Below are 12,460 nucleotides of genomic sequence, written 5' to 3'. Positions count from 1 at the left end.
CTGTATTCTTTTAAAATGTATATAATAATTTTCGGTCTAAGAGGCTTATGAATTATAAAGTCACTAGGCACCTTGAGCCACTTCTCAGGTGCTATGTAAGGGGCTGTGTAAATTAGATTTCAGAGTGGATAAAAATAAATGATTTTTTAAAACAAAAATCAATAAAATTGAATTTTTAAAATTTAAAATTGGATTTTTTTGATAAAATGCTTTTTGAGGAAAAAACCTTATGAGGTACCAGGGGCTTCTGTGTAGATTTAGGTTAATCTTTCTATCTACCCAATGGGACTCAGTGCTCAGTCTAGAAGATACCAGAGATGCTTAGTTTTGCAGTTTTCAAACTGTGGATTTGTGTCTCCGGAGAGAACATGCTCGGTAACAGCAAAAATGTTTTTAAATAAAATAAAATAAAAAATAAAATAAAATAAAATAAATATGTAGAGGTGAGAAATAACAGACCTCAATCCTATTGTCCCTATGTAAATTTGGATACACAGGGTCAGTGTCTTACCTCTCTCTAAAAGTCCAAAGTTTCAAAAAGTTCAATGAATAGAAAGAAGATTGTTGGGGACAGAATAGATCTGGATAAGGAGAAGTCTAGAGATAAATGTGAAAAGGAAGGGACAGGCAGTTGAAACAAAAATGAAACTTGTTTCAGCAGCATATGCCAGAAGTCTGAATGTGGCATTCATTGATTTGAGATCTACCGTACCATTCTGTCACTAGAATGGAAAACCTATAATGGCAGCCGGCCGTAAGAGACCCAGTTTGGGAATACTTTAATGAAGTTCCTCTACCTGTGGGCAAGACAGACATGTGTGCAAAGTGAAAAGAGAACAACAAAGAAATGCAAGGCCTGTTTACCCAAATGAAACATTATGAGAAGCGTTCCTTCTCGAGAGAAAGCTGCGTTGAAGATGATGAAAAGAACATGTCTGAACATGCAGGATCTTCAGGTTGGTAAATTTTTTTATTTCACACTTTTTTCTTAAGGGCTGCCCGTCTTCCTTCTGGACTATTCTTGAATTCTCACGTTTGAGCAAAAAATATAGTTGTTACTCTATAGTACTATCATTTTAGATGCAGTTGTGATAAAAAATAAATAGCTGAAATAGGCAGATCTTCCTTTTATAATTTCACCTTTGAAGCAGTACTGAGTGTCAGTGAATGCAATGAGTAATACTAAATGAGTAGTGTGGTACTAATAATTAAATAACTGCATTGACTTATTTTGTTTTGGAGAATCCATCCTCAACATACAGGATTCTGAAAACTATCCACCTTCAAGATCATCAGCATTTTCTATAGTTTCAGAGTTATCTGCCAATGATAATGTTTCAGTCACATCCTGTATGCCACATAGCCACAGTCTATCACCTGTAGCAAAAATAAAAATAATAATAATAAAATCTCCATCATCCAGAAACCACCAAAAGGTAAATTTGCGATAAGAACCAGCAAGTTACAAAAAGAGGTAATTGATGAAAAAATTGCCCAGTTTGTTTATGCAACTTACTCTCCTTTCCATATGATTGAGAACCCACACTTCATTAACATGGTTCAGTCATTAAGACCAGGATACAGTTCACCCAACAGAGCAGATGTCGCAGGCAAATTGCTGGATAAAGTGTATGAAAGAGAAATTGAGCAGTGTGCAAAAGGTTTAGAGGGTAAAGTTGTTAACCTGAGTCTTGATGGGTGGAGCAATGTCCACAATGATCCTGTTGTACATGCTTGTGCTGTGTGTGCATTTCCTGATGTATCAATTGTTTCTGTAAGTAAGACAGCAGAAAAAGGGAATGTCTTCCTCACAGAAACAATCGATACATCAGGAAATGCACACACAGCAGAATACTTACAAGTAGCAGCAGTAAAAGCTCTAACAAACTGAAAAAAAAGGTCAAATGTCCATTACGCAGCTTGGTCACAGAAAATGCTGAAAATGTATCCAAGATGTGAAGAAATTATTTAGAAGAGGGTGAAGAGAGTCCCAGGCTAATAACATATGGTTGCAGTGCTCATTTGGTGCATCACCTAGCCAAAGACTTCAGTGTTCCAGAAAGACAGGCTAATGTTGAAATTGCAAAATACTTCCGTAACAACCACTTTGCAGCAGCTGCTCTGAAAAAAGTGGGAGGAACCAAGCTAACTCTCCCACAAGACGTGCGATGGAACTCAGTAGTGGACTGTTTTGAGCACTAGATCAAGAACTGGCCTAATCTGATGACAGTTTGTGAACAAAATGGCGAAAAAAATAGACAGTGTCACAGCCAAAGTTCTCAACACTGGGCTTAAGAGAAATGTTGACCACATGCTGCGTACCCTGAAGCCTATTTCTGTAGCCTTGAACAAAATGCAGGGAAATTGCTGACGCTGTTGAAATTTGGAAGGAACTGAGTGAGCTCTTAAAACGAGAAATATGCAATGACAGAGTTAAATTACAAGCATTACAAAAATGAATGGGACAAGCACTATCTCCAGCTCATTTTCTTACAAATATTCTCAATACTTGATACCAGGGTCAAACCTTAACTGCTGAAGAGGAGTTGGCTGTGACATGGGCATCCAGCAATCATCCCTCCATAATGCCAACTACAATAAACTTCAGAGCTAAGGGTGAACCATTCAATAAATATATATTGCCTGATGATGTTTTAAAGAAAGTCACACCAGTGAACTGGTGGAAGTCACTTAAACACTTGGATTCAGAGACTGTTCAAGTAATAATCTCACTTTTAACAGCAGTAGCTTCTTTTGCCGGTGTAGAAAGAGTATTTTCTTCCTTTGGACTAATTCATTCCAAATTAAGAAACTGTTTGGGACCTAGGAAAGCCTGTTTTTCTTTTCCAAATTATGAACAAACAGGAAAATGAAGGTGAAGACGAGTGAGTTAGCTGCAGAAGCCAGTATTTTAAATTTCTCATGTTAACCTGGCTGACACAGTCAATTTAATTAGTTTTTTTAAAAATATATTTCATTTAAATGTTTTAGTTTAAAAGATTTTTAACAAAAACAAACCTGATTTTAAAAAACTTGAATGTTTAACTAAATTCAAAAATTCAGATGCTTGTTTTGTTAAAATATTATGTTTGCGATTGAAGAAAAAAATCCAGAATACATAATGGTGTTGTTTTAGGTCAATTACCTTTGGTAAATGAAATAACCAAACAATCATTCATTTTCTGATATACCTGTAAAACTAATCTGAAAAGTTTTCAAAATAAATCACTTTAAAAATGTACAGTGTGTACCGTCTAAAAATGAAACCTACATCTATCTCTGAGTTGTGAAGAATATGTATTAAGGTTATAACAAGAATGTACTTTTATGAAGAAATTCATGATTAAATCAAGTCTTACTGACTAGAGATTTAAATCATGATTTAAATCAAATCCACAGTTAGATTTCCTTACACCAATATTCATGTCATCCTACTTACACCAATCTTTTTTCCCCTTCTGTGATCCTTCCAATCACTCAGCATGCAAGATACATCAGTACAGAATCCCTTAAACCTAGTGGCCCAAATTCAAATGGGATGTATAGAAGGCAAAATATTCCAGAAGTCCCATTTATAGAAAAACGCAAAAGTTCACAGGTTCATACGATATTGAGCAAAATATCCTTGATTGTCTGATAATTAGGGCTGTCCATTAATCACAGTTAACTCACGTGATTAATTCAAAAAAATTGTGATTAATTGCAATTTTAATCGCACTGTTAAACAATAAAATACCAAATGAAATGCATTAAATATGTTGGATGTTTTTCTACATTTTTAATTATATTTATTTCAATTACAACACAGAATACAAAGTGTACAGTGCTCACTTTATTATTTTTATTACAAATGTTTGAACTGTAAAAATGATAGAAAGAAATAGTATTTTTCAATTCCCCTCATGCAAGTACTGTAGTGGAATCTCTATCATGAAAGTGCAACTTACAGACAAATTTTTTTTGTTACATTGCTGCACTCAAAAACAAAGCAATGTAAAACTTTAGAGCCTTATAAGTCCACTCAGTCCTACTTCTTGTTCAGCCAATAGCTAAGAGAAACAAGTTTGTTTACATTTATAGGAGATAATGCTGCCCACTTCTTATTTATGTCACCTGAAAGTGAGAACAGACGTTCGCATGGCACTTTTGTAACCGGTACTGCAAGGTATTTACGTGCCAGACATACTAAACATTTGTATTCCCCTTTATGCTTCGGCCACCATTCCAGAGGACAGGCTTCCATGCTGATGACACTCATTAAAAAAATAATGCGTTAATTAAATCTGTGACTGAACTCCTTCGGGGAGAATTGTACGTCTCCTGCTCTGTGTTTTACCCACATTCTGCCATATATTTCCTTTTAATAGTTTCGGACTATTTAGCAGTTTCGGACAACAATCCAACACATGTTGTTCGTTTTAAGAACACATTCACTGCAGATTTGACAAAATGCTAAAAAGGTACCAATGTGAGATTTCTAAAGATAGCTACAGCATTTGACACAAGATTTAAGAGTCTGAAGTGCCTTCAAAAATCTGATTGGGACGGGGTGTGGAGCTTTCAGAAGTCTTAAAAGAACAACACTCCGATGCAGAAACTACAGAAGTCAAACCACCAAGAAAAAAAAAACAAACCATCAACCTTCTGCCAATGGCATCTAACTCAGATGATGAAAATGAACATGCATTGGATCATTATTGAGCAGAACCCATCATCAGCATGGACGCTTGTCCTCTGGAATGGTGGTTGAAGCATGAAGGGACATATGAATCTTTAGTGCATCTGGCACGTAAATATCTTGCAATGTCAGCTACAACAGTGCCATGCGAATGCCTGTTCTCACTTTCAGGTGATGCTGTAAACAAGAAGCGGGCAGCGTTATCCCCTGCAAATGTAAACAAACTTGTTTGTCTGAGCGGTTAGCTGAACGAGAAGTAGGACTGAGTGGGTTTGAAGGTTCTAAAGTTTTACATTGTTTTATGTTTGAATGCAGGGGTTTTTTTTGCACATAATTCTACATTTGTAGGTTCAAATTTCATGATAAAAAGAGACTGCACTTCAGTACTTGTCCTGAGTGAATTGAAAAATTCTATTTTTATTTTTATAGTGCAAATATTAATAAAAAATAAATAAAGTGAGCACAGTATACTTTGTATCCTGTGTTGTAACGGAAATCAATATATTTGAAAAAATGGAAAACATCCAAAAATATTTATATAAATAGTATTCTATTATTGTTATCTTGATATTGTATTCTTTTTAATCACTTGATAGCCCTAATGATAATATTATATCCCATTAACTAATTGTTTAAAAACATTAAAAGCTTAGGTCTCTCTGACTCCGTCCAATGTTGAGTGTGTCAAATTTCTACACTTCTGTTCAGGAAACTTGATCAGTGACATTTTCAAAAGTGACTCAGGCACTTAGGATTCTAAATGCTTAAATTACTTTTGAAAAATGGAACTTAAAACTTAAATTTTTTTAAAAAAATTTACTTTACAACATTCTACTGGAAAAAAACCTAAAGGGTTCCCTCTCACCTTTTTTATCATGAGTCATGGCTGTACAAACATGTATCTTTAGGTTCTGGTTTTGCTCCCATTGCAGAAGAACTCCTGCTGACCTTAATGGTACACGATCAAGCCCTTCAGGTTGTGCAAGATGTAAGTAATTAAGCCCAAGGGAGTTATATAAACATTGAGGGGACCAGGAGAAGGTGCAAACCACTTCAGAATTTGATCTCCTGGATGGAATTTGAGACTAGTAATTCAGTTATCTGAGTTTATACTTTGGTAGAGCACCAAAAGAAAGGATGGTCCAGTAGTCAAGGCATTAGCCTGGAACCTGGGAGACTCAATGCCCTGCTCTGCCATAGACTGCCTGTGTTTTGAGAATAAGTAAATTAAAGACTACGAAGTCCTCAGATACTATGGTAATGGGGGCCGTAAGAATTAATCAGAATTTGGGCCCTATTGTGCCGGGCACTGTACAAACCTAAATGAAGGTGCTCCTCCTTATTTTGTATGTAAATGTTGAGTTTGTATTCCCATTAACAGAATTCTACTTCCAGTTTATTCTCCTCAATTCCATCAAGAAGCCCATGAAAAATAAACCAGTTTTATGAATGAAAGCACTAGCACTTACACTGTTGTACAACTCTCTCCCACTACAGTAGAACCTCAGAGTTACAAACACCTTGGGAATGGAGGTTGTTAATAACTATGAAATTTTCATAACTTTGAACAAAACTTTATGGTAGTTCTTTTAAAAGTCTACAACTGAACATTAACTTAATACAGCTTTGAAACTTTACTAGGCAGAAGAAAAATGCTGCTTTTAACCATCTTAATTTAAATGAAACAAGCACAAAAACTGTTTCCTTACCTTGTCAAATCTTTTTTTAAAACTTTCCCTTTATTTTTTAGTAATTTACATTTAACACAGTTCTGTACAGCACTGAATTTGCTTCTTTTTTTTGGTCTTGGCTGCTGCCTGATTGCATACTTCTGGTTCCAAAAGAGAGAGTGTGGTTGATCGGTCAGTTCGTACCTCAGATGCTCAGAACTCTGAGGTTCTACTGTATAATAATTCCAGTCAATGCAAACACTCAAACATTTGAAGAGGTCTATTTTTAACCCCACATCTCTGTCTCTCTCTCAAACGCACACAGACAGAACTGCTAAATTAATCTGTTTCTTCCATTAGACACTAACGATGATTACCAGAGCTGTCAATCACCAGGTCTGTTCCAAAAATCGCTGTGGCAGATTATATTCTAAGTTTTTTTAATATTTAAAGGGACACCATAAACTTGGAAAAAAAGCAATAGTTGACTGGAAATTTTGAACCTAGTATAGTTACTAATTATAATAGGCAAGATTACCTTAACTGAAAAATGTTTGCAAAAAAGTTTACTACTTTTTCTAGTGTGTTTACTCTGTTCATTTGACAAAACTGTTAGTTTTACTGTTTCCTTTGATAAAAAGACCCTTATAAACAAGAGGGGAAAAGAAAAAATGCCTCATAAAACATGTTTAAAGGGATACACAAACATTCAGTTTAAAAAAAACTACTATTTACTAATTTTGGACTTTTGTTTGCAACATCTATTTCATAACATTGGTGTCAAAACAGTCATCCTTTAAAAACTTGAAGTTCAAAATTTCTCAGTAGGTTTTGACATTATTCACAGGAACTATTTCTACAACTTCAAGAACTTTTGGGAAATGTGATGATAAAAAGTGACAGAGGCTTTAAGCCACCATTAAAATAAAGTCAGATCTCAATTTTAGAGCATGTAAAAGAGGAGGCGAAAATATTTATCTATTCATCAACAGCCATGTCAGGCTAGTTTGCAGAGGGAGGTATATTCAGCCTTAGAAGCAATATGGTTTGTAATAGATTTGGAATCATCAAGCTGTGAAACTACTGCATGATCAAATTTCATGTTAACATTGTATTACTTCAAGTATCAAACACAAAACTAAAAAACCCTACTCCTTACCCAAGCCTGGCCTGCTGCATTGATCGAGAGTACAATAGCTGCCACAAAGCAGTATGCATTTCCATTAAGACCTTTACCTAATAACTTCTTTACTTGGCTTTTTGGATTTCTTGGTAGTCTCTACTTGTACAGGAACGACTTCAGGAACAGGTTCCTCAACAGCTGTGTCTTCATCACCCAAAAGAGCTGCCTGCTGAGAAAAATCCATGTCCTGCATAAACGACATGCTGCGCTTCAAAGCTAACAGCCGTTCCTAGAATCAGAAAGGACAGAGCGGCAGGGACTTTACCTTTCCCTCATAGCCAAGATGCTATGATAATGGGATGGGATGGGAATGGCCATGGCCTTATTTTGCTCCTATTGTCTAACTTCCAATGGTGATGCAACATGATTTGGTCATGGTAGCATGGCACCAGAATTTCTCAAGCCCGACTATCAAGAAACAAATAAGAACTACACATGTAGATATAGCTGCCTCTTTTACATATAGACTTACCATAATTGAACTGCAACACACATGCAAGGTAGCCTGTAAACACTAGTCCACATTAACAACTATTTTAGAGTAATAGACATGGGAAAATTCCCTCAAATCCACTATCTTTTCACAGTCAAAACTTTTTAAAAAAAGCTCAGCTCCTTTAAAATCAATAGGGTAAATGAAATTTGTTTCTCAAGTGAAACCTTGTGTCCAAAGTTTCAGCCTGAAACAAATTTTTATAGTTGGGTTATATAGATTTAGGCCCTGTTTCTGCTCCCATTAAAGTTAGTGGCAAAGCTCCCACTGATTTCAGTGGTGCATAATCAGGACCTAAAAGAAAGGGGGGTTATAATGGAAATGCCGACAAGCCCTTAAATATAGCAGCACGGGTGTGCACTGCTATAATTAATGACAGATGGATGAAATAATGTTTATCACTATGACTGATTATAGTCCTTGTCAGTTTAACCAATCTTTTCTGCTTTTTGTTTTTAATAGATCTCTTACTTTGCTCATCATCTTAAAGCCTGTGTGGAGTATCTTCTTGGCTAGCTTGTAGTACACAGTATCTGGTCTGTTGTACGTCATTGCATTATCACACATCAGTTTAAAATCTGCCTGAAAAACACAAAACACAAGAGTTGCTAAAACTTCATACCTCCTTCAATAACTGAACATAAGAAAGAGCTCCAGATAACATCCTGTGAAGACAGCCACATTAAGAAGCATTCAATGCAAAGACATTTTGAGAACACCAAGAAGTGTTCAAGGACATTAAGTGAATATGAAGTAAAAGTGACTTGCAAAGGGTTGCACCTTTTTTGCTTCCTTATGATGTTCAGTGCTGTCCCGAAAGGTTAAATTTTATTTATGCACACACAACTTTTTCCTTGTTCATTTTTTAAACTCAGAAGTAGCTGGAATATAAAGTCTAGTTTTCCCTGATTTTCCAGGCGGACTCACTGATGGAATGGAGTAGTCACAGATCTGTATTGTGAGCTCTCTCACTCCTTAACTGAAGGTTTGTGTGTCACTGAATCTTTAAGACAGACATTTTTCCCTTCCCTCCCAATCATTTATTCCAATTTAAATTAAAACAATGTAAACAAAAGCATGCAACGAGGAATTTTAGAACAGCCTGAATAAAAATCACTTCTCTTACTCTGGTTTAACTGCATGACATCTCTGATGTTACTATTCCAGTTCTATAGTGTCTTTCGAGAGAAACAGGGTACAGAAGAACAGAATTTCTAAAGTAAAAGCATTTTTGAAACTACCTTTCACACATCCTTTAATCATAAAAATAAAAAAAAAGTAGAAAAGGCATAAACACATTTTCTTCTTTTGCTTTCCATGTTCCCTTTAAAATCTGCTACTTCTTACTGCAGGACTGCTCTACAGGCATCAGTAACAAAGCCATATTCTGATATAAATTGGATAAGCCTTTTAAGTGTGCAATTCCTTTCCATGCACATTAAAAAAAGAACACTATTCATTATTATTCTCTCACAATAACCCAATGGAAAGTATTACTAACAGTTTTACATGAGATCCATGAACTATTTAAAAAAATTCTTCTGTAGACTTGAAATGGATATGAAAGTTTTGCAAAGCAAGAATCAAAGCAAACACTCAAGTCCCTTGGCCTTCATTAAATTAGATCATGACATGATAAATTAGAGCTAGCTTGATAGCACTGGTTCCCAAAGGTGACTAACTCCCACTAACACTTAAATACTGAAAGGGTGGCTGTACAAACAACTAGATTTAAATGAGTCTCTGCACACAAATCAGGTAGCTACTCAATGCAAATCATAATTTCTTGGTCACTTGTGCATGAACATACCCTAACTGTGCGTGCACTTTTGTGCAAGGAATTCCATGCCTCTTGAAAAACAAGCCTTTGGAGTTTATAGTCTCATGGCCAGATTTTCAAAGGTGTTTAGGCATTTTTAAATGCAGATTGGAGCCTAATGGGATTTAAAAAAGCCCCTAGGTGCCTATAATTGGAGTTAGGCACTTAGGTGCTTTTGAAAATCTCATTAAGTGCCTAACTGCATCTTTAAGTGCCTGAAGACCTTTGAAAATCTGGGCCTAAACTCCTAACCAGATTCTGATCTCAGAAGAAACTCTTTAAATTAGAATAAATCTTTCTTTTCTTAATTTCCTGTTTCAAGGCAGGGATTGGGAAAGTCCTGCTCTGATACCAAGGGCAAAAGCCATCAATACAATGCTAAAGAAGCAGAGGGGCACAGTCACAGCTGCTGTGACCACTTGAGGTTAAGTGATTTGCCTCAAGCCTCTTCGATTAAAGAGACAATTTGAGGGACAGAAATGGGGGACCGTGAACAAAGGCACGAGTGAAGGAGCAAACAAGGTAGGGAGTCTGGGCTCTATGTGACATGACTCCTTCTGAAGAGCTGTATGGGGAGGACAAAAATCTTTTCCTAAGCTACTGGCCTTGGAATAAGCGCCACTCCTTGGCAACAAAGCTATCGCAGGCTCCCTCACCCATTCTCTTTCCTTAGTGGACGTGTATGTTTCTGAATGACTCTTCTCTTACACGGAAATATTTATTCAGATCAAGTACCTCAGATAATCATAACTGGTGTAGCAGCAGTTACAGATCACTCCTATAAACAGAACTAGAATGAACATTTATTGCTTTATAGGTAAATCCCAACAGCTCAAACTTCATCTCAAAATCAAATACGAGTCAGGGCTTATCATGGAATATTGGCATAATGTGCTTTCTGTACACTTAATAAGGGAACCATCACATTTTGCACCAGCTACAATTTCCATGTGGGACTATGCCCATAAGAAATATAGAATGTACTGAAACAAACAACCTTGAGATGACAAAGTATGAACCACAGTGATGAAACCCACATCTGAAAGAAAAAGATGCAAACTCTTTGTCAAGTACAGGAGATGACACACTTGGCAACCTCTACTCCCAGACTATTCAGTAGAAACTGGAGCTACAAAAAGAAACACAGGTGAAGACTTCAGAAACAAACGAGACACAATCCTGTTAATAGGGGGCCATGATATAATTGCCATAATTTCTGGGGTGGCTTCCCCCCTGCCGACAACCACTATTTCAGTCTTGCCTGTGTTGAAACTCAGCCTTCCAACTCTCATCCACGTCTTGCTGTTAAGATGCTGAATAGCTCATTCCAATGAACCAGTGGAGTTGGAAGAGATAGAAACAAAAGGTAAGTGTTAGTACACTGAAGACACTGCAACCCAGACCTTTCTTACCAACTCCCATAATGGTCTCATACTTCACTGAACAAGAGAGCAACCCTGAGTGGGAGCACCTTTGTGAAAGACAAGTAATTGTTTGCCCAATACCACCTTGACCTCTCAAAGCAAGGAACAGAACCACTCAACAGCCACACCACCAAACTCTATTAAGTTCTAAAGATGCATCAATACCACCTTATGAACAATGATATTTAAGGCAGTTGATGGATCTAAAAGAATCACTATGAACATCTTGTTTTCATCCATCACCAGTGGAGCAAGCAACCCCACCAATGTAGTTCCCGGTAACTAGAACCAAAATACACCCCATGGGAGTGAAACAGGCCATTTCCTCAAATCCCCTAAAACAAGCCATCAATAACCAAGAAACTGGGCCAATGCTAGCCGGCAATTTCAAACTGTAAATCCCTTGGAAAAGGCAATAATCAAAGAAAGAAACACTAACTGTACAAAAAGATTATACAAACTAAAATTAGAATTATTCTTTGTCAGAGGGCAGGTCTACATTACTGCTTAAATCGACCTAACTTAAAAAAAAGCCAGCCCCCTGAGCAACGCAAGTTACAGCACCCTAAGCGCTGTCCACACTGGCGCTGTGTTGGCAGATGCTCTCCCCCAACATAGATCCTGCTTCTTGCAGAGTTGGAGAAATTATGCCAACAGGAGAGCACTCTGCCGTCGACACAGAGCGTCTTCATCAGACACGCTACAGCAGCGCAGCTGCACTGATGTAGCGCTTCTAGCTTAGACCTGCCCTTACATAAAGTATCTGCCAAAGAATTATGGAGATGTTAATAGCAGCTCTCTAGTTAAAGCGGAGCTGAAATTTCCACATACAGCACATTTCATTTATGTCATAGAACATCACGATCATTTAACATAAGTCAAAGTGCCTCCAAAGGGCACCATCACCTTTTGGTCACTAACGAACGAATCTAGATTTAAACAAATCATCTGGAGTTCTCTAAAACGAGTCCTTCTCGAATGTTTTTTCTGAATGTTATCTCCTCGTAGCACTGACCTGCATACCACAGTAAGTTTATCGGTAGTACACATTCTTGGTCTGTAATAATCTTAGCAGTTGCCCTAGGACAGCAGGACAGATTATAGAGTATACAGTATGTTCCCACTCCTACCAACAGGATATAAAAAAGTGTGATGAATTATTTATAAGTGAATGACATGTTAGAAGCCTGACT

General features: G+C 36.9%; 1 protein-coding gene across 6 annotated transcripts in view; it reads right to left on the bottom strand.

Annotated features, from left to right (window-relative positions):
- BRD9 (bromodomain containing 9) overlaps positions 1–12,460 on the bottom strand; it is a 55,139-nt gene that overhangs the window by 31,399 nt on the left and 11,280 nt on the right. For 2 of the 6 annotated variants that reach the window (XM_073332563.2, XM_073332564.2), the window contains exons 6-7: positions 8,496–8,606; positions 7,585–7,760 (exon numbers count right to left, since the gene is read on the bottom strand). In XM_073332563.2, the coding sequence (XP_073188664.2) occupies positions 7,585–7,760; positions 8,496–8,606 (287 nt within the window). The remainder of the gene's footprint in view (positions 1–7,584; positions 7,761–8,495; positions 8,607–12,460) is intronic. The other 4 variants (XM_073332566.2, XM_073332568.2, XM_073332567.2 and 1 more) reach the window with 2 other exon arrangements.

The sequence above is a fragment of the Lepidochelys kempii genome, chromosome 2 (assembly GCF_965140285.1).
Source record: "Lepidochelys kempii isolate rLepKem1 chromosome 2, rLepKem1.hap1, whole genome shotgun sequence".
Taxonomy (NCBI): domain Eukaryota; kingdom Metazoa; phylum Chordata; order Testudines; family Cheloniidae; genus Lepidochelys; species Lepidochelys kempii.
Note: the sequence above shows the minus strand (reverse complement) of the source record. Positions and strands in the feature narration are given on the sequence as shown.